The 25,071-nt window shown below is 44.0% G+C and overlaps 9 protein-coding genes and 1 non-coding gene across 10 annotated transcripts; 2 read left to right on the top strand and 8 right to left on the bottom strand.

Moving 5' to 3' along the window:
* Position 1: 1 nt before the first annotated feature.
* K450DRAFT_220001 (uncharacterized protein) lies at positions 2 to 2,364 on the bottom strand. The gene is made up of 5 exons (XM_051585470.1): positions 2,196 to 2,364; positions 1,748 to 2,125; positions 814 to 1,667; positions 593 to 738; positions 2 to 520 (listed from the first exon to the last, which is right to left on the bottom strand). The coding sequence occupies exons 1-5, from the start codon at positions 2,252 to 2,254 to the stop codon at positions 176 to 178; spliced, it is 1,782 nt and encodes a 593-aa protein (XP_051448795.1). The 5' UTR covers positions 2,255 to 2,364; the 3' UTR covers positions 2 to 175.
* Positions 1,849 to 5,031, bottom strand: K450DRAFT_220000 (uncharacterized protein). Its single transcript, XM_051585469.1, has 3 exons — positions 2,973 to 5,031; positions 2,489 to 2,895; positions 1,849 to 2,421 (listed from the first exon to the last, which is right to left on the bottom strand). The coding sequence occupies exons 1-3, from the start codon at positions 4,721 to 4,723 to the stop codon at positions 2,171 to 2,173; spliced, it is 2,409 nt and encodes an 802-aa protein (XP_051448794.1). The 5' UTR covers positions 4,724 to 5,031; the 3' UTR covers positions 1,849 to 2,170.
* A 205-nt stretch (positions 5,032 to 5,236) lies between these two features.
* K450DRAFT_219998 (uncharacterized protein) lies at positions 5,237 to 6,165 on the bottom strand. Its single transcript, XM_051585468.1, has one exon. It carries the CDS (start codon positions 6,081 to 6,083, stop codon positions 5,340 to 5,342), a length of 744 nt encoding a protein of 247 aa, XP_051448793.1. The 5' UTR covers positions 6,084 to 6,165; the 3' UTR covers positions 5,237 to 5,339.
* Positions 6,166 to 6,443: 278 nt separating this feature from the next.
* On the bottom strand, positions 6,444 to 8,693 carry K450DRAFT_219989 (uncharacterized protein). Its single transcript, XM_051585467.1, has 6 exons — positions 8,582 to 8,693; positions 8,452 to 8,516; positions 8,201 to 8,389; positions 8,035 to 8,121; positions 7,802 to 7,967; positions 6,444 to 7,699 (listed from the first exon to the last, which is right to left on the bottom strand). Exons 1-6 carry the CDS (start codon positions 8,611 to 8,613, stop codon positions 6,703 to 6,705), a joined length of 1,536 nt encoding a protein of 511 aa, XP_051448792.1. The 5' UTR covers positions 8,614 to 8,693; the 3' UTR covers positions 6,444 to 6,702.
* Positions 8,694 to 8,715: 22 nt separating this feature from the next.
* On the bottom strand, positions 8,716 to 14,074 carry K450DRAFT_219980 (uncharacterized protein). The gene is made up of 6 exons (XM_051585466.1): positions 13,541 to 14,074; positions 13,254 to 13,481; positions 13,023 to 13,189; positions 12,220 to 12,945; positions 11,476 to 12,139; positions 8,716 to 11,373 (listed from the first exon to the last, which is right to left on the bottom strand). Exons 1-6 carry the CDS (start codon positions 13,976 to 13,978, stop codon positions 9,163 to 9,165), a joined length of 4,434 nt encoding a protein of 1,477 aa, XP_051448791.1. The 5' UTR covers positions 13,979 to 14,074; the 3' UTR covers positions 8,716 to 9,162.
* Positions 14,075 to 14,091: 17 nt separating this feature from the next.
* On the bottom strand, positions 14,092 to 16,387 carry K450DRAFT_219978 (uncharacterized protein). The gene is made up of 3 exons (XM_051585465.1): positions 16,137 to 16,387; positions 15,519 to 16,070; positions 14,092 to 15,454 (listed from the first exon to the last, which is right to left on the bottom strand). Exons 1-3 carry the CDS (start codon positions 16,371 to 16,373, stop codon positions 14,567 to 14,569), a joined length of 1,677 nt encoding a protein of 558 aa, XP_051448790.1. The 5' UTR covers positions 16,374 to 16,387; the 3' UTR covers positions 14,092 to 14,566.
* A 1,388-nt stretch (positions 16,388 to 17,775) lies between these two features.
* K450DRAFT_267808 (uncharacterized protein) lies at positions 17,776 to 18,644 on the bottom strand (the record flags this gene model as incomplete). Its single annotated transcript, XM_051592852.1, has 2 exons — positions 17,776 to 17,907; positions 17,982 to 18,644. 2 exons carry the CDS (start codon positions 18,642 to 18,644, stop codon positions 17,776 to 17,778), a joined length of 795 nt encoding a protein of 264 aa, XP_051448789.1.
* Positions 18,645 to 20,469: 1,825 nt separating this feature from the next.
* On the top strand, positions 20,470 to 20,542 carry K450DRAFT_t13. Its single transcript has one exon. It is a non-coding gene; the product is annotated as a tRNA-Ile (tRNA).
* Positions 20,543 to 21,288: 746 nt separating this feature from the next.
* On the bottom strand, positions 21,289 to 22,553 carry K450DRAFT_219971 (uncharacterized protein). Its single transcript, XM_051585464.1, has 5 exons — positions 22,097 to 22,553; positions 21,713 to 22,030; positions 21,565 to 21,630; positions 21,468 to 21,500; positions 21,289 to 21,378 (listed from the first exon to the last, which is right to left on the bottom strand). Exons 1-5 carry the CDS (start codon positions 22,149 to 22,151, stop codon positions 21,371 to 21,373), a joined length of 480 nt encoding a protein of 159 aa, XP_051448788.1. The 5' UTR covers positions 22,152 to 22,553; the 3' UTR covers positions 21,289 to 21,370.
* A 1,028-nt stretch (positions 22,554 to 23,581) lies between these two features.
* Positions 23,582 to 25,070, top strand: K450DRAFT_219967 (uncharacterized protein). Its single transcript, XM_051585463.1, has 2 exons — positions 23,582 to 23,674; positions 23,752 to 25,070. The coding sequence occupies exon 2, from the start codon at positions 23,803 to 23,805 to the stop codon at positions 24,997 to 24,999; it is 1,197 nt and encodes a 398-aa protein (XP_051448787.1). The 5' UTR covers positions 23,582 to 23,674; positions 23,752 to 23,802; the 3' UTR covers positions 25,000 to 25,070.
* Position 25,071: the final 1 nt, after the last annotated feature.

The following is a 25,071-nucleotide window of genomic DNA, read 5'->3' as shown; positions in this document are numbered from 1 at the left end:
GTTGACATTTCAAAGTCAGCGTCAAACCACAGGTTGATTGCAAATGTTACTGTATTCTGCTATCACGAAAATACGAACATGTTTGATTCTAGTTCAGAAAGACTATGCTACTTCTTTTTTTTCCTAAATCACATAATCCTATGGACAAAAAGTGCGCTTTCTCATTTTGAGTTCCTCACTGCTGAGGTTGATTAAATACGTCGATATATCTGGACCGCATTGGCTTTCGTCCGGCACCAGGTCTTTTGGCTGCCGCTCCCGTTCCACTTGGTGGTGGTGGTGTAGAGAATGCTGGTGATGGAACGCCCGGTGGTGGACCAGGTGCAGGGACAGATGTGGCACGTTGCAAATTTCCACTTGGCGGCGGTGGTGGCGGTCCTCCGGACGATACAGAGTGTTTCATAGACATTGGCGGTGCTGAGGATTGAGCTGGTGAAGCTGGTTTGGGAGGATTAGACAATGAGCTACCTGATCTGGGTGGCGGGGGAGCAGGTGTTGATGGAGCTGAATCAGGACCAGCCTAATAAGACGATGGGTTAGAATTATATGCTAATACAATAGTGATTACATCGCTACTATTGACGCTCCTCACCTTTTTGTTCACCCAGCGCTTCAGTTCCTTATCATAATAGAACGAATTCTCTTCTCCAAGATTAGCTCTTACAGATTTTTTATCTGTAGGAGTTGATGTATTGGAGCGAGAAAATATGGAAAATAGGCCCCAGCCTCCTTTAGGTTCTAGGGATAATTTAATACGCGTTAGCAGATTGGTTTACACCTCGGATCAGCTTTACACAGGATTTTTATCATTACCTTGCTTGTCATCCGCTTCCTTCTTCTCATTTGCCTCGTTTTCTGATCTCTCAGGAGCTGGAGTTGTAGGCTTTGATGGCACAGACTCTTGAGGCTGAGCACGATCCTTCCTGGAAGAGCTATTTCCAAGACCAAGGTCATCATCATCGTAATTGCTGGTCATATTGGCTGCTGGCTCATATGACTGTTGAGGCTCATAGCTATTCACAGGAGTGTTATACTGATTAGAGTCAATATTGGCTGCTCCAGTGTCGGCAGCCATATCGTTAGCGCCACCAGACCACCAACCACCACCAGCTGTATCTTCACCATAAGGCTGATATGACTGATAGCTTTCGGTTTGGGTTTCATCAACGGTGTCAGCTTGTATCTGACCGAATGGGCTAAATACACCTTTGGGAGGCTGTTGGCCGTATGAATATGCGCTCTCATTATTTGGTGTGCCTCCATAACTGTCAACTTGCAACGAAGAGGTATTCTCTTCCTCCACAACTTCTTCAGTTTTAAGAGGGCTGAAACCTTGGAGACCACCCATGCCAAATTGATTACCAGGGGATATAGGTCGCATACCCGTACCATACTTTCCAGATTGAGGTGTGGTAGCTCGTCGAGACCAATCTGCTGACGCACCATTATTGTAACGCATATCAACTGCAGATGCACTTCGCGCAGGTAAGCTAGTTTCAGGCATACTGGACCCTACGATTTCTGTAGATTTCCTAGATTCTGGTTCGATGGCTGGAAGATCTTCACCGCTAACAAACTTGTTGAATTTGCCTTCCAATGAACCCCAGATAGAATCCAAGGTAGGCTTTGGTATCTTTTGCTTCAACCAAGAGGTAGCACTATCAGCACTATAGAACATAAAAAATCGTACGATTAGGATATTTGACGGCAGGTCACTTCATAAACGAAATGATGGATTGACACTTACCCAGCTCCGTGACCTGACATCTCACAAAGTTCGTTCAATTCTTTGAGTTTTTCGAGTAGATGCTTGTGCAGATAAGGGCTACCCTTGGTATGGGCTTTGAGTATCCCTGCCATTGCTTCGCAATACCTCTGCGCTTCAACAATATAACCGTGATCAGCAAGAATCCATGCTAAGACGAGCTTATAGCCTTGCAAAAATGGTAAGCCTTGTGAGCCGCTAGGTTGTTTCGCAGCAGCAGCGAACTCCCATAATTCTGTCAAATGAATAGCCTCTATATCATGCCACATGGTTTGCATGCTCGATGATCCAATGAGGGTGAGACGTACGTTGGGAGTATCTATTCCCGCGTGGATAGAAGTTTGAGGAGAAGCCAGATAGCTTTAGACAGTAGATTGATTAACACATTGAGCATGGACGCACAATTTAATTTTTTGCAGAGCATACATACCATATCTGGGCGGCATCATCTAGACCAGAGTCTCTTAAAATATCGCCTAGGGCAGTCATGGCCTCGATGTCACGAGGGGTTCGATTGGCAAGAATCAGCGCCAGAGTGTCTTGCCAGTGAGACAATTTTTCAATGTCAAGAGTTGGCGAATGATTAGGGTAAAACGGAGCTGCAGCACTCGAAGGTCTATTAAATCCATGCAATCCGGACACAACAAGCTCAGAAACTGAAAAATAAATCTTTAGTACACGACGGTATCTTGCTCTCTTGACAATTCAATTATGAATACTTACTCGCTTTGGCTCCTTGACCCGCAAACAACGCATACAAAACACGAAGACCTTGGCGATCACCTTGGACAATTTTTGGTTGCTGCGAAACATCTGATCGCTGCGATGATAGTTCACGTTCCACAAATCCATTGATTACTTCTTTCCAAAGGTCTTTGTTTACGCAACTTGAAATGATCAATGCGTGTGCCCAAAGATCTTCCTGGACAGCATATCTGACGGCGGCTTCTCTGTCTCCACGCATTAAGTGACCTTGGAGAGTCTCTAGCAAATCAATATTGTAGCTATCTTGTATTTGCCCAGTAGTCTGTTGGCCATCCGCTGGTACAGTGAACGAGGATAGATTGTCATCCTTGACAGACACGTCAGTTGCAAACAAAATATTGCGGATACTTTCATCAAATTTAACACTAAGAAATTGGGAGGATTAGATATACAGAAGACATATCAACAAAGCTTTTTTTTTAAAGATGACTAGAATACTTACTTGTCTACTAGAGGCCCGTCTATTTCTAGAGCAGCCATAACGACCCGCCAGAGAAGGATTCTAGACTCCAGAAGCATCTTTTCCTTATCTCCTTGCAGATTCTGTATTTGAGCCTTCAAAGATTCAATCCGCTCACTAGTATACTTGATAGCGTCCTTTTTCTTTGCTTTACTTCCAACTTTGCTATCCATGACAAGCGGCCCAACGAAATTTGCGAGATCGGCAACGGTATTGCTGTCGGTTGTAGTCAATACATCTTTGATGTTTCGAATCTTTACATCACCGGGAACCACATTTTGTGTTGGAGCGAAGTTGTTATCGGCACCATAGCCACCGCTGTAGCGCTGTACTGTATGAGGGAACATCAAGCACAATTTACCGCCAAATCCAAATACAGCGATAGGGCAACCTTGGCCACGATTGAGAGGGTCGTTGATCGCTGGCTCTGTCTCAGCGGGCTGGTCAACCATGCCATATTCACCATACTGTTGATCACCGTATTGTTGGTCACCGTATTGCTGGTTGTACTGCTCATCATACTGATGATTGTATTGCTCATCATATTGTCCAGCGTACTGTTGATCATTACTACCGTATTGCTGTTGGTATGGATCGTAATTCTCTGCTCCATAGTAGCCTTGAGAGGTATATGGGTCATGGGGTGTTGACACTGTAGTAAGTGGTGAACCTGACCGAGGGACATGCTGATTAGGTAAAGTTGGAACATAAGTCTGTGGAAGTGTCTGTGCATCGCCTTGCGGAAAGTAAGCTGAGCTATCATTGGAATAGGTTCTGTTTGGTTGCTGACCAGAAACAGCCGGAGTAGGTGAACGCGATAAAGCAGCAAGTTGTCGACCACACTCACAACAGAACTTAGCCTTCGACGGGTTTTCTCCTTGGCATTCAGGGTCCGGGCAGGGAAACAATCCAGGTGAATTGACTGAAAGTGCGCTGACCGAGAAGGCACTCAAAGAGGGTGGCGGTGACAGTGAAGACTGTACACTACGAGGTGGCTCAGACGGTGTATATTGTGAGACTGGAGGATGTGATGTATGCATGTCCATAGCCGCATTTCCATGATGAGACGATCTTGTAGAGTCTCTTCGAAGGGAAGATTCTTGTGTTTCGACCTCATGGTCTGCAGGCTGCTCAGTAGGTGGGTAAGATTGAGGAGGAAGGTTGAGAGAAGACATCAAAGACGATGGCTCCTCAATAGGCCCCTGGGATGGTGAGACATCTTGAGGATAATAGTTCGTCGAATATTCATTGAAAGAAGATTCTGCAACTTCTCCGCTGTCGTCTGCTGCAACTTCTGGCACAATTTTGTCCTCTGTCACCGACAACTGAGCAGGAGCTGCAGTTGTTTCCGCTGATGGCTGCAAAATTTCATCCACAGACGGAGCAGCCTTGGGCGGAGGTGCAAGTGCCGATGGCGGAGCAGCAGGAGTAGCCAGTGATGGAGCCTGTGCATTTTGCTCACCACCTAGAACCAAGTCATCCAAATCACCAGTATCTGGCGTGGTTTCAGTGACAAAATTATCCCCAATGTCAGGATTATAAGATTCTCCTTCGTCAAAGTAGGAATGGCCATTATCGTGTTGAGAAAGTTGAGTAGGCACGGATTGGCTAACAGGCTCTTCATGGGACACAGGATCATCGGTCGATTCAGTGTGGGGTGCAGCGTCTCCAAGCTGCTCAAATTGTTGTTGTCCAGCTTGGAAATCTTGAACCGGCGGCTCAAACGAATCCATCGTTTCCTGCTGGCCTTGGTCCTGCTCATGCGCTTTATCCAATGATTCAGCTTCGGTTCCAACATGATTTGGGTCGTAGGAGTATTGTTGGGAGTAGTCATATTGACTAAAGTCATATTCCTGGTTGGTATTGGGATCGTAGTAATGCAATTGACCCGCTTCGTCATAATAATAATGAACATTGGGATCAAACTGTTGCTGCTGACTAGGGTCATACGACTGTTGATGCTCAGAGTAACCTTCTGGGTCATATTGTTGCTGGTGATGCTCGGAATAAGCCGCTGGATCGTACTGCTGCTGTTGTTGGTCATGAATAGGCGCTTGTTGCTCCGTCTGCTGCGGATTGAAATAAGCGGACGGATCGTATGGTTGCTGCTCAGGCGCCGTATAGCTTTGCGAAACATATGCATCCTGATTTACGGGCGGCTGCTCTTTCTGCTGCGGAGGATGTGATTGCTGTTGATCAACATATGTAGATGGATCGTACGTCTGCTGCTGTTGCTCAGGGGTTGAATGGTCCTGTGGAGCATATGGATCATGGCTAGCCGGTGGTTGTTCTTGGTTATGCTGTCCGTAAGACTGATATTACTTAGTATGATAGGAGCCTCCGTACTGCTTATGAATTGAAATAAGTACTTACCTCATATGAAGCCTGTTGTTGCGATTGCTGGTATGCTGCAGGATCGTAAGCAGAATGGGTGGTGTACCCATCATACGCATCGTTAGGCTGCTGATTATGCGGCGTATACATATTTCCCTGTTCGTAGGAGTAGCCAGCCGGCTGCTGATGTGAATGGGCGGAGCCTTGATCATATTGATTACCATATGCATATTGCTGCTGATCGTAAGACTGGTCAGCAGAAGGTACTTGCTGGTAAGCATCGTGTTGGCTGTAGCCTTGTTGTTGGAGCGGAGTACCATAGTTGGGAACTTGCTGATCGCCGGGTTGCATTCCGTTGTGACCGTAGTGTTGCTGAGAGGTTACATCAGCAGACTGAGCAGGTGCATCAAAGAAGGAGGATGGGTTGGTCTGATCAAAGAAAGAATCATTATTACTGCCGGAATAGGTTTGTCCTCCAAAAGGCGAGGCTTCAATAGCCGGAGATGGTTGATAAGTCTCTTTAGATGGAGAAAAGATGGACTGGTCTTGCGCTGGAGTATTTCCAAACAATGCGCTTGCGTCGCCCACCGTGGCAATTCCTGCATTAGGTGCGGATTCTTGCTTTGGCGGTAAAGTCTGCTTGGGTTGCGGAGGAGCAGCTGCCGGTTGCAGCGATCCGAACGGATCTTTATCATCAGGGCCAGAAAAAAAAGGTATAGGCCCTTCGTCCACGGGAGGACCGTCTTGCTGGGACGCCATAATGGAAATCTACGCAAAAAGGAATCAGATGAGATGACGGTAATCTCAGCTCAGAATTTGGTTCCGTGTGTTATGCAAGTGACACGTCAATCAGCGTTCCCAAGAATTCGTTGGGACGTGACGGTTATCCTGCTACTCTCAATCGAGATTACAATGATGGACACTTACAATGAATGGTTTAGGATACGAAGAAAAACAAATCGGCCTGGGAACACTGATGAATTTCACTTTCGGTTCCACTTTCCATCCAACTCCGGCATGGACCCCATCATTCACAACAATACCCTCAATCGTGTTGAACGAATTTAACCTTGCCTAAGTCTGTTTATTTCTCCCAAACAATAATACTATTTGTTCAATCAGTATCTCATTGACAAAGTCCATAAGGTGAGGAATCCTATCATTTTGTGACTGAAATATCCGATAGCTTTTGTCTCGGCCGATTTTTGAACCACAAATGAACAGCAACAGTTAACAAAAATACATTCACATCGGTGACTTTTACACGTCAATTAGGATGAACCAGTTTGCATTTAAAAAGTGAAAAAGTTATGGCGTGATTGTTTGTTTATATTTTCATTGTAAAAGAAGAGAAAGAATCATAATTGTACAGGTCATATTATGTCATGAAGATCATGCCAGTGCCTTCATAGACAGTTGCAATCTTTTGGATGGCGTTAACGAAGGCAGCAGTTCGGTAATCAATGTTCTTGAGGTTGGCAGTGGTTCGGGTCTCTTTGCAAGCTTCGTGCATAGTATCTTCAAGACCAGAGTAGATAAGATCGGCCTCTTCAGCACCGTGAACAATTTGCTTGCGCTCAGCTTCAGTGAGACTGCGGCCAGCGCTCTCCTCAACGAGAGAGACGAGCTTGGTCTTGCTCAATTCGTCCCATTTCTTGTTCATACGACCAAAACGAACGTGAGACAAATTCTTCAACCATTCAAAGTAAGAGACGGTGACACCACCAGCGTTCAACAAAAGATCAGGAATGACAGGGATACCGCGTGCTTCCAACTTTCTGTGAGCGCCAGGTGTAATGGGACCATTGGCAGCCTCACCAATCAACTTAGCCTTGATCTTGTCGACGTTGCGAAGACCGATTTGACGTTCCAAAGCAGCAGGAATGAGGATATCGCATTCAACCTCGAGGATCTTTGCAGGCTCATCGATAATAGTGGCTGAGGCAGAGTAGCCGCGGAATGTGCCATTATCCTTGCGGAATTGGAAGAGCGCCTCAACGTCCAAACCCTTGGGGTCATAAATAGAGCAGTCACGTTCGCCAACACCAATGACCTTAGCACCATTGTTTTCAAAGAACTTGGCAGCGAAGTAACCGACATTACCGAAGCCTTGAACGACAACACTCACTCCGTCTACGGTTCCTTTGAGGCCAGTCTTCTTCTGGATTTCAGGGTACTTCAAGAATTCTCGGATACCATAGAAAACGCCAAGACCAGTAGCCTCGTTTCTTCCTCGGACGCCTCCTTGTGCAATAGGCTTTCCAGTAACGCAACCGGCAGCATTCACGTCACTTGCGTTGAATTGTCTATAGGTATCCATAATCCAACTCATTTCACGAGGGCCAGTACCGACATCAGGAGCAGGAACATCAACGCTGAAATTTTTTGAGGGGGGGCTGGAGTTAGAAGATGATATCACCCAAAAATACGGCGCGCGCGCGCCATTCGAAGGGGGCAAATTTATAATAATAACATACCCTGGTCCAATAAATTTCTTTTGGCAGAGCTCCATGGTATAACGACGGGTAATACGTTCAAGCTGTTCAGTTGTATACTTCTTAGGGTCAATCTTGATACCACCCTTTGCGCCTCCGAAAGGAACATCCACAACAGCACACTTGAAGGTCATGAGGGCTGCCAAAGCTATAAAATCGACCTATGAGTGAGAACCGATATAGAGCAACATAAGCAAGCGAGTTTCAAGTTTTACCTTCAACTTCTTGGAGGTCGACTTCGTCACTAAACCGGATACCACCCTTGACGGGAAGGCGATGACGTGAATGTTGAGCACGGTAACCTGGAAAGCAGAATGACCAAAAAGTCAGTCAGGAGTACAAAGGGGGAAAGGCTGGACACCCAAAATAAAAACCTTATACCTTCAATGATATCAGTCTTGCCGTCAGACGTCTCAATAGGGAAAGTAACTCTCAATAAGCTGTCAACAGCCTTGATATGGCCAAGTGTACCAGGGTTGACGTTGCTAAGTCGCGCAGCGTCATCGTAATACATTTCTACAGACTGCAGGAAGTGAGGCTCATCAGGGTCACAGGCAGACTGAGTGGCATCTAATAAGAATAGGGATCAGTACGCGACTATACGATGATGACAGAATAAGTTTTCTACTCACGAGTACTCAAAAAACGTGAGTAGGTAGGGATGGCCAAGGCTCGGTAAGACGGAGCTAAGCGAGCGCTACGTTGAATACGCGGTCAGTCGTCTTGCATCAACGACCTGGTATGCATGGAAACACGACTTACGTGGAAGGGAGACGCTTAAGAAGCAAATTCATTGAGGAAAGAAAGGTGACAGGATGAGGTTATTCTCCTGGCTGGCTAATTTTATACCAACACGTCGGACATGAAATCATCGTGAGAAAATTTGTCAGGCTGGGGTAATGAACGATGAGAAGAATACTTTAATTCAAGAATACGCAAGCCACTGGAATACACTTCCTTAGGGTGCTCTTAACAGATGAATCATTGAGTTAAGCTACATTACAATTCTTCCTCTGCATCAGTATCCGCTTCCTTATCGCTTTGCAGCTCACTGATACCACAGTCACAAAGTTCTGAAATAACGTGGAGGTTGGATTCCAGAAAGGCGATTGCATTGACCGCTGCTTGCTTTCGAGCTTCTCGAATATTATGGCTGGATGCTGAGGCGATAGGTTTGTTATGTAAAAATATGATGCATTTTTGGCTGTTACTGTCCTCTCCTTTCGTGCTATGGTTTCTGTTCAAGACAAGAGCGGCATAAGTCGCCATTTATAGCAATTTAGATGTGATGAAAAAAAAAAAAATTCTGCTTCAAAAAATGCAAGAGAAAATAGCGGTTGTTCTTACCGTAGAAGCAGACCATCACAGTGGATTTTTTGTAGTCCTGTAGTTAGTGTCTTCAAAGGATGTACTTTGAGAATGTCGGGCTGAACGTATTTGTCGAAAAACGGAAGCATAAAGAAGTTGAACGATTTCTGCACAGTATCAAAATCAAAGCCCGAGTCCACAAAAATGGCGCCTAGAACACTCTCTACTACATCCGATAAAACCTTGGGTACATCAAGGTCTGACCAGTATTCTCCTACATCTTCGCCGCTATCCTTGATCAGCTCAACTTCCCGCGCGAATTGAGTAATAGCTCCCATAAGTTTGCTGGAGAAATGAATGATATGCTTGTTCAAGCCTATTTCTAGACACATGGTTCCAAGCACACGATTGTTGACACATCCATCCTTAATGTCTGTCATCCTCCCTGGCTCATAATCTGGATACTTGCGAAAGAGGTAGTTTACAACTAAGAAATCCAGAATACCGTCTCCCAGAAATTCCAAGCGCTGGTAACACGGGACGGTGGAATTAGGCGCACTGGCATGGGTTAATGCTTCTACGACCAGGAGTGGGTTCCGGAATCGATATCCTGTTATTTCTTCAAGATGGTCCAGCTTGAGATGTCTTTTTGATGTCTCCTTGACGCGGGCTTTGAGTTGAGCGCGAGACTCAGTATATGTTTCGTTGAAATGCTTCCACTCTGTTATATGGTCGAACGGGATTTGCAAGGCAATGGCAGCCTTCAATCCCAGCTCCACGCCACCAGCCAAATAAGCAGCACCCATGGTAGCTTCGACAATATCAGCCAACGTTTTGTCTGATAATGAGTGACGTCGTAGCTTCATCCGTAGATCTTCTTCATTATCAGTACTCAGCTTAAAGTGAGGAGGTCGCCATCGTCTTCGATTCAAAGGTTGACTGCTGATATGCTTGTAGAGCTGTAGACGACGAGCCCCTCGGTAAAGGGCTTTATTGCAGATGATACGAATACGTTGGCAATGAAGCTGGCCTTCGTGGCTGTGTGGGAACATAATATAAAGTCGAATGGTTGCCACGAATTTTAGGAACGAATCACCAAGCGTTTCCAATCGTTCGTAATTTGTATCCATATTAGCAGAAGGCGTGGTGAATGCTTCCAGCAGCAGTGTATCATCAATGTTCGTTTCCAACTTCTCGTTGACTTCCTTCACTAGGAGTACAGCATCTATATGCATCATGATAGAAGGCATCAACATGGCTGTTCTGTACATGCTTGTGCTGATGGGGTATAATTCACAGAATTCGGGTATAAGATACTGAGCAGAACGTTTCGGTGCTTTTGCCTCAACATTGGCTATAGGTGATAGATAATTGAGGACTTTGGTGAATCTTCGGACCTCCATCATAGGCTGATCCATGTTTCCAGGAGTACGCGAAAGAACTTGTTCGTAGTAGTCCGCGAAATTCTTGTAGCCGTCTTCACGTCCATGGTATCCTGACGGAATCTCTGATGCTGGCGTCATATCCCGGCGGGCTTGATGAAAGATATATCGCCTCAAACTGTCGGAATGATCTACGACAACGCGATCGGTATATTGGTCGAGATTTTCAATATCCAATTTGGGAGTCAGGTTTTCGACGACACGACCAATCTCGGTCCAGTCAAATGAATCTCTGTCAATTTCGTCATGGATATCAAATTTCAAAGGCACTAAAAAGTAAGGCATATCCTCCAGGTCACATTCATAGCTTTTGTTGGATATTGCTGAGAATATTTGTATCGTGTATTTTCGTAGCATGTCCGCTTCCTCAAGATCGAAGGTATAGCCTTGACCGATTGAAACAGTGCGTACTATAGTTTCAGTAGTCTTGTTCTGTAGATACAGATGAAACGCAGGTATCACAGGAAACTCTTTGTAGGTTAATAGGCATATATCTCGATACTGAATGCCAGCATCCAAGTCATCGTTCAGATTGTGCTTTATGTGGGTCAAGTATAAGGTGAGGTGGTCATGATTCGTATCGTCCACGTCCATCATCTCGTCTGATGGATCTTGAGATCGCTCTTCCGCTACCAAATTGGCATCGGTATCATCATTTTCCATTGCATCCGCTAAGATTGAAATATTCTGCTCTCCTGGAGTGAGCTGTCCTAGCGCTTCAGCAGCATTATTGTCACCACTACTGTGCGTTTCATTCGCTCTTATAGCAATAGGAACGCCGGTGTCATCCATGGATAACCATGTCTGTTGCGAAGATAAAACCATGTTTAAATAACGCTCATCCTCATCGAATACTTCCTCTTCGTCCAAACTCTTTGGTACTCGCTTTTCCCAAAACCACGGTACCTTCTTTTTGTAGACCTTGCGCCGTTTTCGACTTCCAATGATATTACCCTTCCTATCCATTTGAGGAGCCATATCGCCTAGCATTTCAGGTTTGACAACTATTGGCATGAGATGATCGCTGAGTCCCTTGGCGTGATATAATGCAATTGCCGCCTTCATTGCTACCAGCTTCTTGGCTAGAGTTTTTGACCTGGCAGCTTCTGTGAAGGTTTCTTGCACAACCGCATTACTTGGTAATTTCAAGGTACAGATGAAGGTATCGAGTTCCTTTACACAACTGAATTCGGGTTTCAAATCACAGTATTCGTCCTTCGGAAGCGTTGAGCAATAGTGATGTATTAAGGGCACGGCTGAATTCAGTGTAATGGCAGCTTGGGTAGATGGTACCAAAAAGAAGTCATCAACATCGTCGTCGTACTCGTCGTCTTCATCTCCACAATATAAATCGAATGGATCGTCATCCATGGCATTGACCGACGCTTTCCTGTCTGCAGGTAGTGCGTTGCACCAATCGCGTACAACGTTCTCTGACTGTCGAAGTTCATACAGTAGCCTCTCCGCTGCAACGTCCCCTTTCTCCATGAGTATGATGTATTTTGAATCTTTGTGACGAGCTCTACCTCTGGATTGAACATACGATATCAAAGTATGAAAGGTGTCAAACCTGTTTTGAATTTGGGATTAAGGCTATTAGCAAACACATACATTCTGTCAGCAACATGACCGCAACAAGTTTTCACATACCTCAATACCAGATTGCAGGGTTGTATATCCAATCCTTCTTCTGCGACATTGGTGGCTATGAGTAGATTGACCTCGCCATTTCGAAATTTGGATATAACTCTGTTCTGATTCTTGTAACCCATTTTGGCTTCACTAACCCCATTGGCTTGGTGGCCTGCGAGCACAGCAGACTTTATATTCGAAAGTTCGGCACAGGAACGTATGAGCCACATCAAAACATAGGCCGTGTAACGCCGCTCAACAAAGATGATGCCACATAATGGCACTTTACTCGAGCTAAATATCTTGAGAATCTGTATTAAGCGCTGTATCTTATTGCTGAACATTGATGGGTCTTCCAGATTAGGTTGAGGTATGGAGTAGCTTTGGCATGCTTCTTTCGCTGCAACCCAGTTGTCGACATTAAGCTGAAGAAGTTCATCTTCCGAATTATTCATGTCATCATCACTTGCGCCTGTGCTGAATGTATCGAACCATTTTTGACATAATGCATCGCAACACCAGGATCCCAATTGATGATACGTCCATCTTGCAGCTGTAATTAGGTTTTTGAGGGATGGTTGATCGTAGAATCGTTCGAGAAGAAGCTTGTATAACCCTTTGCTTTCGTAAACACTATAGGGAGTATATTCCACAATGATTTCCGTTGGTTTATATACAAAAGCTTGTAGAGAAGTCAGATTCTGTGAAGTGAAGATCTTTGCATCAAGATTTTTCTCAAGTGTACTGCGCATACAGGATGAAATTAGTACGCAACGATATATGATTAGGAGCTGATATCCTCTTTTTAAGGAAGAACTTACTATAGACTTTCCTCCGCACGGCCACGAGAGTTCATTGGTGAAGCAGTCATACCAAATATTTTGGGGCGATCTTGTTGAGGACAACGATGATAAAATTCTCGCATTATCAAGTTGAAGGTATGACTCTTGGTAGCATGATGGCATTCATCGAAGACCATCAAGTTGATCTAAACAAAAGGTTGTGTGAGGATCACTAACCCAGGTTAGATTGCTTATACTCGATGTACTTACCCTGTCCATATGAATAAAGCCATGCCGCAGAGCATCAAGGAAAATCTGTGCAGTCATAACGCAAACATCGTCTTCGTTGATCATGTTGTCCCACATCTTTTTGTTCCATTGATCCCATACTAATTCGCCGCACAAGTAGTTTACACGAAGGTCGCTGTTAATGGCTATTACTTCCTTTTGTTGAAAGACAAGAGGAACACGACTGACTAAGAAAACGGTGAATTTGGTCTGACGGTACATGTCAGTAAAGGGCACATTGAAAGAGCTGCATGTCATAAACAAAATACCTTTTTCCGAGTTTCTCGCTCGATTTTTTCAGTAACCTCCATTTCCTTGATAAGCATGACAGCAATGAGCGTCTTTCCGCTGCCTGTATCAAGAACAGCGATAATGTTCTCCTTCTTGGCTTTCTCTAATAATTCTAACTGATATTCTCGGGGGTCCAGAGCCTTTAGCTGGGGGGCGTCTTTCGGTTCTTCCTCGGATGTATTTTCTGGTACGTCTAGTACTTCACCGTCTATAATGAATTCCATAGGCATTGCCAGAGAACCTGGTATCGCATTGTCGTATTCGCTATCCAAGAACACTCCTGAATTCTTGACAACAGTGATGATTGGCGCGTTGGGGTTGGTGTAGGCGGAAAATGGGCTACTTGTCAGCTCAGTGCCGAACTTCTTTGGGGATATACCATTGCTGCTACTAGAACCATGTCGCGGAACGGTCATTGAAGACGAAGTAGAACCAAGTAACAATTGTGGCCCAGAAAGTCGGGACAACGGAGCCTTGACTTTGATTGTGAACCGTCACATTCTTTTCCAAAGACGAAGGGTTCGTAGTCACGAGACTTTCGAACCCCAACAAATTGATATTGATGCTAATCAAATAAAGGCAGATCTTTCGTACTGAATAGTCTCATAGCATCGCAAGGAAAGTTTATATACTTAGCGTATGAGCAGACAAAATTGAGGGATTCTACAAACGTCAAATATCGAACAAATCATAGCTATTTTTTAAATTTAAAACAGATTGTATCGTATCGGAAGAGTCTAATTTTGATGATTCTCATTTTGATGATAGTTAGTCTTTCGTGGTTATACCGTAAAGAAGACAACGTTGGCAGCAGGTCAAGCTTATTTGTATTTATCCATCTATATAGCTCGGCTTTACGAGTGAGTGTCATATGCGCCTTCGACTAAAGGTATCGGGTAGAGCCAAAGGCTTGAATGGGGAAACAAGCAAATGTAACATGGGTTTAACATGATTTTAACATAATTCTATAAGGCATATTTACATCCTATAAATTTTATCTATCCTTAGTCATCTCCTTCGTTCTCATCATCATCATCGTCCTCTGCATCTTGATCTTCAGGAAGATCATATTCAAGTGAAATATCCCAACGAGATCCAGGAGCTCTAGCGCTAACATATTTGATGAATCGCATAACTCCCTCATCTCGAAGAACAATCGACAAAGTGTTGGAGGCGGCAGAAAGTGTGAGCAAAGCACCATCTTCATCAGCTGCCTTGTATGTCGCGGGGTCTTCCTCATCATCATGCGGTGCCATGTAGCATTCATAGCCCCCAAACTCATCACTTTCCCATTTAGCCGCAGCCTGTCGATCTTTCGTCGATGAAAGTCCAAGAGTAACATCCAGGATAGCTTGACCACGAGTGTTCATGGTAGCAAGAGTATAGTCCAAACCGGGTCTGAATCTTCGAGCTCCACCACGATATCCCTTCACAATTAGTTGAGTGACCACAGCGAGCCAGCGTCTGAACGATTGTGTGGCGAAAAAGGATTCGAGCTTGTGCAAAAGGCTTGCGCTTGACTGTCCATCTGGTTTAACATCCGATGCTGTCACCATGTAACGATGCTTGTGTGGAGGACCATGCACTTCCCATCCGTTTCCTACGCCAGTACCATGAGGCATCATCACTTCATTACCAAAGCCTTGCTCTTGATCTTCCTGGAGTGTAGCTTTCTCAATTTGTTGAGCTAATTCTGGTTTGATGAATTCCTTGCATTGAATGACGGATTCTTCAACAAATTTGTCAGAAATTGTGGATAGGATGCTCATATCCAAATATTGTGGGTTGATCCATTCGATCAGTTCTTTTAGATCGCTTTCGGCGAGACCCTCAGTAGCGTCTTCATCTAATTCCTCGCCATAGTGTGAATAATCTTCGCTGGAGTCTGGAGCCTATCAAAAACCACGTTAGTGAGATGAGTCTCATAAATGCGTCTTGTCACTCTTATGCATTTACCTCCAACTGCTGCAAGGATGATTGTGGTCCATCCGAATCCATTCCTTCTTGGTAGCCAGGTTCTCCCTCCTGTGGAATGTGGAACCATCCAGAAATGCTCAAACGAGGTTTTCCAACAGGAACAACCTCTTCAACAGAATGGAAAGAGTGACCAGGTTGTACAGTGAACATTACAAATTGGTTCCACTGTGGAGGAATAATCAAAGTTGGGTCTGTTGCCGGAGTTCCTTTTTCAACAACAGGATAAAGCTCCAATGCTCCTCCATTCTTGGGATCCCACTTTTCATCTGGATCAGTGAGGTACAAGATAAACGATACTCGTCGCGTACCAATGACATCGTCGTGATTCAGTAAATGGCATCCATTCAAATAGTTGTTGATGCTCATGTCCGCCTTCTTTCCCGAGAGCGGTCCACACCCGGTGATATGCGAAATGAAATCACGGAAATCTTGCGAATAGATGACATTTCGCAATTTGAAAATAGACGGGAGTTTGGCCAGTTCTTCCTCGGGAAGTCCGTCCAAGTTGGCAAGATCACCAGTTTGCCAAACCTACGTATACCGACGCTTTAGACACTCTACTCTGACCATTCATTAAATGAATAGCTATGTTCTTACCTTGTAAATATCGGTTTCCTTCAGGGTGAAATGTAAATTGTCAAAGATTTCCTTGCGGACTTGGCGCAAGAGGGAGTCGTTGACAAGCTGGTCGATTTTGCAGTGCAGATACGGTTTGGACACTTTGAAAGCGGCCGCTATTTTATCTCTAGTTTCTTGCGAAAGAAGATCAGGGTGAAAGCTGTCTTCATTCTCGAGCTTGAGTCGTTTGGCAGGACGTGAATCTTCAGCAGGCATGTCGGAAAAGAAAGATACTGAGAAACATGAACCCAAAAAAAAATCATGCTCTTATAAGCCAGTCACACTGTCAGCTCACAATGCGTGTCTTGAAACCTTGATTATGTGATTTGAAATAGGTAAAGAAGCCATTTGATGAGTAAAGAATAGTTTGGTAAAGCCTGTAAAAAGGGATTTATCCACATTTTCATTAAAAGCTGCTTCCTGCTTTCTTGCGGATTTTGTTAAGAACTCTGTGGTTCAACCCGTCGTTCTCGGCGGAAGCTTTAATTGATCGTGGTGTTTAATGGTTACATTATCTCTGTATATAGCAGCCATTACCTTATAACAGGCTGTTGGATCAATTCTCTCGCTAATAGGATGTTTATTAGGAAATCTTGTGTACTACTGTTCAATTTCATCTCATAGTGAAGGTCTCAAATCCACATAACTCTATAAAAAAATTTATAAAACTACCAAAAATCTCCATACGATACGACTGGCTATCCATAGACTGTAATCACTGCGAACTATAGGATAGAAGAAGCTCAAAGGGTACACCTGGATGGAAACTGCTAATACTATGTTTATGTCCATTTATTGAACATGAGGAAGTGGAACGCAATTTGTTCGCGGCGCAACTTAGTGGCCACTCTAAGCGTTAGAGCCCGTTTAGCTTAGGTTAAATGGTTTATTGTTGGCTCCATCTTTAGGAGGAAGACAGCCATAACAGAATCGAATGAAAAGAATGAACTACAAGACAGTCTTTTGGATTTGTACTGAAAACTTCTATCGGCATACTACTAAAAAAGGGAAAAAAAACAAGAGCAGGACAGAAGTGCGGGGTCAATGATCACAGAAAGTAAGACATTTTCACACTCACGGTAATCCTCACAGCTGCACTACAAGAGTTATTTTGGCAGTGTGACGGATCAGAGGAGAGGCAACGATGCCTTCTCTGGATGCAGATGTCGGAGAAGCCAGTAAGAGCCTGGTGCAGGTTCAATATGAGTCATTGTCTCTGTTAGGCAGAGTTGTTCGATCTTGTATAGTAGCAGTAGAAGAGCGGGCCAGAAAGGTGGTACCGAGCTGTTTGGTCCTGGAATATGGTTAAGGGCGACGTCAATGGGATGGGATCCATGAGGAATTAATGGTAGATGTTCCCAAAGTGAATGCGAAAGAAGAGGGCATTGAGTCAGGTTGACAAGGCGATGTGTGATCTAAGCCACAAGGGCATGGTTTGGGTGTGCCTGGAAGCCAACCCATACGCCAACGTATTAGGCGGCTTCTTTCACGTTTTGAGGCGGGGGCTGTTAAGATCGGGTCTATTCCCAAAATGCTTCGACATCGGCTGAGAAAGAGTTTTTTTGGGCGGTCTCTATCTCTCACAAGACGTTCAAGGCGGAAGGCGGTAATGAACGGCCTAAGGTCCAGTGGTGAAGGTGAAGGAAGTGTACAGTAGAGAGGGTTTCTCCGGAGGAAGGTGAGTCTGCCATATGCTGGAGCAAGTGGTAGAAGGAGAACTAGTAGACAGTCCGGCGGCAGGTCCTCGAGTCTGGCACAGAATTTCATTCCCAGAATTATGGCTCGTTTCGTCATGGACGGAAGGTCACATAAGTGGCGAAATACAACGGTTGACGAAGTGCGGTGTCCGCCGGTCATCATGCGAGGACATCGATTTTGCAGGTCCTCGAGAGCTTTAGAGTCAGTGGCAGTCAGTCGACATATCGCCAAGGCATACTCAAATTTAGGCCGTATGAACTGGCGGCGGTAAAGGTATGAGCTAAGAAGCGCGCTAAAACCAGATGGTCGTGCGCCAATTGCCTGTAGGGCGGCCATCGCCAGAATGGTACCAGAAGACCGGTGTCGTATCAATGCCTCAGTTGACATACCTTGTTTGATGAACGGTACACCTTGGTATACAAATTCATCCACCTGTGGCAAAGTCTCTCCATAGAGAGAGATATGACTGCCATCGGCGTTGAGTACAGCGCATTTGGAAGGACTCCAACGGTATCCAAGACGAAGTGAGTGGTCGCTGGCAATGTCTAGCATTGCTTGCACTTTGGTTGCTGAGCCGATTAATGCGACATCGTCGGCAAACAGTAAGGCGTTGATGGCTACGCTTGTCTCTCCAACTTTAGTGGTATGGTTCGAGGCGCATACACGAAGTTCGCCAGGCAGGCTGTTAATATATATGGAGTATAGATGCGGACTAAGGACGGATCCTTGGAGGACTCCTGTTGCTGGTGCTGAGGGTGTGGACAGGCAATTCGACAACGTTACCGACATTGCTACATCATCAAAAAGATGCTGTAGGAGAGATAAAAGTGGTCCGGGCTTCATCGGTATACTAGTGCAACCCATATGATGGTACGATCCACCGTGTCATATGCCGCTTTGATGTCTAACAAAGCAATAACAATTGCCGAGTTCGATGAGTGGTAAATACAGTTCGACATTAAATGACGAGGGGGTGTTGTGCTTTCCTTGGTGTCAACATACATGTTGAAATAAATTCTTGACAGAGCCAGGTTTCCTTGCCTCGCATATTGCCAAAACTGGTTTACCAAATGTGATTATATAATGTTGCAGTCATCTTCGATATGGTAGTTATAGGTGTAGAAGGTCCCTCTAAATACTTTTGATGGCCACTATACATTCACAGATGTTGCGGAGGATGGCTGTCAGCATATGGGAGATATCGTTGGGCTAATGAGCTTTCTTCTTTATAGATGGGCATACCGTTTGCGTGATACCACCGTTGTATTGTGTATGCCCAAATCCTGCATAGTTTAAAGAAGTGTACAAGTATCCTAAACAGTGTATATACAGCGATTCAACTGAAAAACATCTGGGTGGGGACCATCTCACAGCAGAGATACTCAGACCAATGAAGAAATCAGTTATGAAGGGCAAACGGGTCACCTTCTGTTAAGTGACGGGTGTATGGGCATGCTTAGGTGGTTGGAAGAAAATAAATGGCTGTTGCAGACAGAGAACAGTTGAAAAGACATGGCGGCTATAGCAACCAGTGGATATTATGGTGACTGTGGGTAAGTAATTGCTGTCTTCGGCATCAGATCGGTTTTTGATCTGAAAGGTGATTCTGGAAAGTCTTCGCTTCAAATCTCCTAGAAATCAGATCTAGCCTTTCTTCGCAAAGGTCTGGGCTGTCGTTTGATGACAGAGGACCATAGAAATGTTCGCAGCAGCAATCGCTATTGGTCTTCACTGCGAAACGGAACTTCTTCTGTACTGAGAATGTTATGCTGAAATGCCCATAGAAGTTGGTAAAATCCAGCAGACCAAATTCGGAAAGTGCATCAGCGTATATGGCGTATTGGCTGCTTGGAATTTTGCTTGACAATGCACATGATGAAAAATGGCCGACTTATCCATCCGAGAGTGTCGAGGATGTGTGTAGCTTTAAGACTAAGTCTACACGAGAACCATTCAACTTCAAGATGGGTCTGAAGAGGGTTTTTGAAAGTATAAGTGGAAGGACTTAAAGCCAGTGGCGACACAGTTGCGCCTATGCAATATGATTCTTTGTGGTTTGGAATTTCGCCCTGGCGTTTCTATGAAGCGGGTCTAAAAACAAATTCATATATAAAATATTAAGATTGGCAGGACTTGAACCTGTAGGCTAGGGATACCTGGGTGGTTCTGGGACTGTTTATTTGAATTGGAGCGGTTTGTCCATAGCAGTAGATTTGTCTTGGAGCTCCGCTATTTCTAATTATGTTACAATTACTCGTCTTTTTAATCATTAAATATAAATATGAGCAATGTTCCTACTTATTTACATTTAGCGAGTAGAGCTTACCTGACTATCGTTTTTCTAGGTGCCTTTAGCAGAGCTGAGGCACCAATGTCGTCAGGTTAGTATGTTTACGATCGATAGCGGAGTCTCAAAAATGGAAAAAGACGATTATACGGCTCAAAAAAATGTATTTTTGAATATAACAGCATATTAACAAAGGCTAATGCTAATATAAAGCAGCTGACAAAATTTGAAATGATTAACTCCATAATTCATTGAGTAAACTGCCTTTTAATTTTTAGTAGTTTCACATTTGAATAAAATTGCAAAAGTCTGACTCTGCACTAAGAAGCTCGCTTAGCTTAGTTGGTAGAGCGTGGTGCTAATAACGCCAAGGTCACAGGTTCGATCCCTGTAGTGAGCAATATCTTTTGATATTTTTTTGAATTTCATTTCATTTGCCGCGCTGCTTTATCTTCAGGTGGCAACACCTTTTTTTTTAAAAAAAAATTCTGTTTTTGAGCCATCACCATATGTTTAACTACACAAGACTGACCAGTGAGATGATAAGCTGTTATCTCAATTTTAATTTATGTTTATCAACCGTCTGAATAGTTTTACAACCTCATATATTGAACAGACCGCTAACTTATAGTAGAAACCGAAAGCAAAAATATGTATAGTATTTAAGTCCTGTGTCGGCCAGCCCTTATCTCCCATCATTGTGTCGGATACCTTGGATGGTCCGAGCCACAAAATACAATGATTAAAAAAATGCCACCACAGCTGTGGACAAATGCAAAACAAATTGCGCAAGGGCATCACTCGAAAAAGAAAATAAATAAACAATCGATAAATCTTTTAATGTTTGCAGACTTATCAAGGCCATATCAGAAACGGCTTTTAGTTTGCAACATTTAAAGAATTAACTTGCGTTGAAATAAACTTTATGCCGCAACTGCAACTACGAGGTATGTATCCTATATGAAACATCTTAGTTTATCATACATTTTCAGCTGGGGAAACTACTATAATGTCGCCAGCAAACAAGATACTTTTCAGTATTCGCAGTTAAACGTATTTCATAGTTCTCTAGTAAATTTGATAAATTTAAATAAATGGTCCCGTCTCACTGCAAACCTCCAATATCTGCTTTCTGAATCCTGAGCTCCACATATTTCACTATTGGTCTATTATACATTTTTTATTGATAACATGTACAGGAAAATAGCAAACTGTCCCGGAAGTTCAATCAAAAACCTATTGAAAGATAACCAGGCGCCGGTTAGTTATTTGGCTATCATACATTGATGAAACAGACGAAATAAGTAAAAACTTTAAAAACTTACAGCATTTACAATCGAATGGGCATTCAGGTGTGTCTAATATGATGATACGCTCGTTAGCAACACTCTCAACATGAACAACACATTAGTGATGACTAACCTCCTCCCAAGCCAATATTCAATTCCTTTACATCATACAGAGGATAGCCATCATCTGTGGTGCGTTCTAAAAAAATTTGGGAAAGAATGATGGTTAATTTGACATGCTGATGAAGTATATAAAAATAAACTTTTTATAATTGACGTACTAGACTTCTTTCCTCTGGAATCACCAAAGCCATCATCGTCAGCAACCTTGGGCTGAGAAGCTCGCTTCTTGGATGCTTTGACAGCTGCCAGCTCGGCAAAGACGACCTCTTCAACAGCTTGCGAATCATCGGCTTGATCTACGGCGCCTTCCTTCTTTTCTTTTCCGCTTTTGTGACTTGATGAAGCAGTTGAGGCGCTGTCAACTGCTTTTTGCTCTACATGTTTTTTGGCAAAAATGTCGTCGATCTCGCCTGCGGGTTTCTTCTTGCTGAAAATGTCATCAATCTCGGAAGACGCCTTTGGCTGACTTGTTGAAGCTGTTGACATAAGACGTCAATAGTGAGTGACAGAACATGCACAAGACGGTGGACATCAGTAATTACCTTTGGCATTAGAGCTGTTACTTGGTTTGTCTGCTTTTGACTTTTTGGTTGGCATGATGGAAAATCTTCAGCAAAGGTTGCAACTGTGAATGCCACTGCTTGAAAAAAAAAATTTCGGAAGACCCAGCAAAATTGCGAGTAAAATTGCGAGTAAAATTGCGCGGACAAAAAACTTGCATTGAGCATTTTGCCAGTAACACCAGCCACGAGGCATCAGCCACGTTGATACATCCTTTGCAGAGCGCACTTACTAAACGGCCACTATCACCCAGTATACGCTCAATAAATCGAAATAAATTAATTGGGATGGATGATAACGAACGTTCATTGGTAACGAATGATCTATGTGGTTGCTGGGCAGTCATTATTACATTGAGCTGGTAAGGTAGAATTCGAAGAAGGTGTGCAGTAAATCGGTCCAAAGGTTTTACTAAAAATTAACATAGAAGGTGAGTTGAAGGATTAAAAATAGTGTTGGTTCTGATAAAGAGAAAAGCACTCATCCCGCCTTGATGCGCTGTTTGTCCTGCTTTACCGAACTACATTTCGATTACACATTTGCCAAGGAGGCGGTCGTTTCCATATGATGATCTTTGCCCTGAGACAAAGTGTGCTGTTTCAAGCGCGTTCCGCACCAGTTGACATTCAAAACTGGTAGAACGCCATTTATTGGATTTAGTATTTACGGAAGCGAGGACCGACAATAGATACGTTTGTTCCATTAATCTTGTTGGAGCTCGATGAAAATGATCGGCTCAACAGTCACCCTTGGATTGCCCCCCCCCACAAAAATGATCGATGGCTGACAGGGGGGAGATGAACCCTGAAATTATACGCTTGTTAACGGCTGACGATTTCTTCACAGGGCGTCGAAGAGCATGCGTTCCGTTTGTCCGAAACCATGTCTGAGGCGTCTGTTAGCTGGTGGTGACGAGTGTGTTGTTTCGAAAAGCACAAACACAGTTTGGGAATTTAGAGGATGGATTGCCATGAATTTGAACTGGGCGACATGTTGAGAGTCTGTCGCGGTTAGTAGGGTATCTGCAGTCATGTTTTCAAAGTGCAAGGCAAAAATCGTGCAGGGCAGGGCAGGGCAGCGCAGTGATCTACAAGTATGATTTTTTTTTTTTGACATGCTGTCTTTCTTGGCCCCTGCTGCTTGGAAACATGACTTTATGCCTTTTTCTTTCTGTCAATCTTTTTAAACTGCCCTCGCTCCAGCATGGCTTGCCAAATATAGAGATTCCTTGCACGTAAAGAGAGAGGGTTTGCAGGTGACCTTTGAGTTGTTTGATTGAGTTGAATTTCAATTACGTGGTCAGATGGGCAGCACCCCCACATGATTCTCCACTGACCCTTTCAACGCAATCAAAGACAAGCCCTTTATTACACCTAATTTTTTTGATTGCCTCCAGCATTTTCCTTATTCTTCTTTCTCTTTCTCTATTTTTACTCTTTCAACTTTTCGTCTGATCGCGCTCACAGTGCGTATTCCAATAGACAGGTTCAATATCAGCAGCCATTTTTGGAGACGAAAGAGAGATTGTAAACCCATTTTTTTTTGGGCATTATCTTAAAGTAGGACCTTTGGCAGAAAGAACGAGAATTTTTCTTCCTTTTTTTTTTTTATCTTTTTTTTTTTTTCTAAAAAAAAGCTGTCCCGCTGTATCTATATTTTCCAACCTACAACCTAAAACTTACCCGACATGACGATGACGGCAGTAGATCCTGCCATGCAGAACTACATACGGGAGCCAATATACGATATACAAGCTTTGGTCCAGCCAGAGTGGCGGAAGTCGGACGATTCAGCAGATCATAATACAAAGGAGTTTGAAAAAGGTCATGTGCAATTAGCGAAATTGGATGGCAAGTCGACCAGGTCACCTTCGACGTTGGAACATACACGTGCACTCCATCATCGGCATCATCATGAAGCAGGACCAAAAAGCAGTAGCACATCTTCTCCTGTAAGCTTATTGAGACAACAACTGCAAGAATGGGAAGCACATCAGCGCTCCCTGTCAGCTCACGAGAACATAGCGTCATGTGCCAAGCAGCATGACCATATCAATACGGCCGCACAAACGCCTTCGGAAACAAATCCAAGAACCAATGTGAATTTGCTGAGCAAATCATTTGAAGCAAGTGGAGGAGGAGGTCCTTTAGCCAGCAACAAGAAATATACCCCTTTACGGCATATGGCCAGCCAACCAGATCTGGCAGCACGCCCTGTCACTCAGGTAACACCATACACCGCCCATGCCGACAAATCGATAGGCGCCTCCTCTTCATCATCATTGAACCCTACTACCGCACCGCCGCCACAACTAGCTCCAGCTCCCTATGTCCCTATACCATCTGATACCAACACCACGTGTAGTAGTGCCCCTGACACCCACTTCAAACCTTCAGAACCTACGGTTGTGAATACTCCTCCTGGAACTAGTAACATCGCTATAGCAGCCAATGCTCAACCCCACAATTTATCACGTACTCAACACAAACTATTACTGCAACGGCAGCATGTATTTGCCTCCGACAAAAATTACTTGGCTCATCCTGCCAACATGCTAAGACTAACAAAGGAGATGGATCGAGTCAATCGAGAGTATCATCAAGTCAGGAAATTTGAAGATCCGATGACAGAAAGCTTGCGCCGGGTAGCGCAACGTTTGGCTGATAGTAAACATGAAATTGCATTACAACATCATGCCGAGCAGCTGAGTCGGTCCAGTTCCGCCTCCAGCCTGTCCTCTACTTCATCTTCGTCTATACCTGATGCCGCTTCGAAAGGCACAAAGTATCTGAAGAAAATTTACGACAAGCCGTGGCGGAGTTGTCAAGAACATCAGGAATACACCAAAAAAGACCATGTTAAGAGCTTTATCAACATCAAATGAAAAGGAAAAAAATCCACCCCCAAAAATGCCCCCCAATACTAACTCAAACTGTACAATAAATTTCTTTGAAAG

The sequence above is a fragment of the Umbelopsis ramanniana genome (genome assembly GCF_025399195.1).
Source record: "Umbelopsis ramanniana AG unplaced genomic scaffold K450scaffold_3, whole genome shotgun sequence".
NCBI classification, from domain to species: domain Eukaryota; kingdom Fungi; phylum Mucoromycota; class Umbelopsidomycetes; order Umbelopsidales; family Umbelopsidaceae; genus Umbelopsis; species Umbelopsis ramanniana.
Note: the sequence above shows the minus strand (reverse complement) of the source record. Positions and strands in the feature narration are given on the sequence as shown.

What these genes read in the sequence shown, in the direction of transcription:
- K450DRAFT_220000 (XM_051585469.1), bottom strand. Translation starts at nt 4,723, where the DNA reads ATGGATTCGTTTGAGCCGCCGGTTCAAGATTTCCAAGCTGGACAACAA. An exon ending in GACGGGCCTCTAGTAGACAA is followed by an intron (nt 2,896 to 2,972) that starts GTAAGTATTCTA and finishes CCAATTTCTTAG; the next exon opens with TGTTAAATTTGATGAAAGTA. An exon ending in GGGTCAAGGAGCCAAAGCGA is followed by an intron (nt 2,422 to 2,488) that starts GTAAGTATTCAT and finishes TTTATTTTTCAG; the next exon opens with TTTCTGAGCTTGTTGTGTCC.
- K450DRAFT_219989 (XM_051585467.1), bottom strand. Translation starts at nt 8,613, where the DNA reads ATGAATTTGCTTCTTAAGCGTCTCCCTTCCAC. An exon ending in CTTAAGCGTCTCCCTTCCAC is followed by an intron (nt 8,517 to 8,581) that starts GTAAGTCGTGTT and finishes TATTCAACGTAG; the next exon opens with CGCTCGCTTAGCTCCGTCTT. An exon ending in CGACCTCCAAGAAGTTGAAG is followed by an intron (nt 7,968 to 8,034) that starts GTAAAACTTGAA and finishes TCGATTTTATAG; the next exon opens with CTTTGGCAGCCCTCATGACC.
- K450DRAFT_220001 (XM_051585470.1), bottom strand. Translation starts at nt 2,254, where the DNA reads ATGACTGCCCTAGGCGATATTTTAAGAGACTCTGGTCTAGATGATGCC. An exon ending in ATGTCAGGTCACGGAGCTGG is followed by an intron (nt 1,668 to 1,747) that starts GTAAGTGTCAAT and finishes TATGTTCTATAG; the next exon opens with TGCTGATAGTGCTACCTCTT. An exon ending in GGAAGCGGATGACAAGCAAG is followed by an intron (nt 739 to 813) that starts GTAATGATAAAA and finishes AATTATCCCTAG; the next exon opens with AACCTAAAGGAGGCTGGGGC.
- K450DRAFT_219998 (XM_051585468.1), bottom strand. Translation starts at nt 6,083, where the DNA reads ATGGCGTCCCAGCAAGACGGTCCTCCCGTGGACGAAGGGCCTATACCT.
- K450DRAFT_219967 (XM_051585463.1), top strand. Translation starts at nt 23,803, where the DNA reads ATGACGATGACGGCAGTAGATCCTGCCATGCAGAACTACATACGGGAG.
- K450DRAFT_219971 (XM_051585464.1), bottom strand. Translation starts at nt 22,151, where the DNA reads ATGCCAACCAAAAAGTCAAAAGCAGACAAACCAAGTAACAGCTCTAAT. An exon ending in TTCCAGAGGAAAGAAGTCTA is followed by an intron (nt 21,631 to 21,712) that starts GTACGTCAATTA and finishes AAATTTTTTTAG; the next exon opens with AACGCACCACAGATGATGGC. An exon ending in GAATATTGGCTTGGGAGGAG is followed by an intron (nt 21,501 to 21,564) that starts GTTAGTCATCAC and finishes TCATCATATTAG; the next exon opens with ACACACCTGAATGCCCATTC.
- K450DRAFT_219980 (XM_051585466.1), bottom strand. Translation starts at nt 13,978, where the DNA reads ATGACCGTTCCGCGACATGGTTCTAGTAGCAGCAATGGTATATCCCCA. An exon ending in GCTTTATTCATATGGACAGG is followed by an intron (nt 13,190 to 13,253) that starts GTAAGTACATCG and finishes CCTTTTGTTTAG; the next exon opens with ATCAACTTGATGGTCTTCGA. An exon ending in CGTGCGGAGGAAAGTCTATA is followed by an intron (nt 12,946 to 13,022) that starts GTAAGTTCTTCC and finishes CTGTATGCGCAG; the next exon opens with TACACTTGAGAAAAATCTTG.
- K450DRAFT_219978 (XM_051585465.1), bottom strand. Translation starts at nt 16,373, where the DNA reads ATGCCTGCTGAAGATTCACGTCCTGCCAAACGACTCAAGCTCGAGAAT. An exon ending in AGGAAACCGATATTTACAAG is followed by an intron (nt 16,071 to 16,136) that starts GTAAGAACATAG and finishes CGGTATACGTAG; the next exon opens with GTTTGGCAAACTGGTGATCT. An exon ending in CATCCTTGCAGCAGTTGGAG is followed by an intron (nt 15,455 to 15,518) that starts GTAAATGCATAA and finishes GGTTTTTGATAG; the next exon opens with GCTCCAGACTCCAGCGAAGA.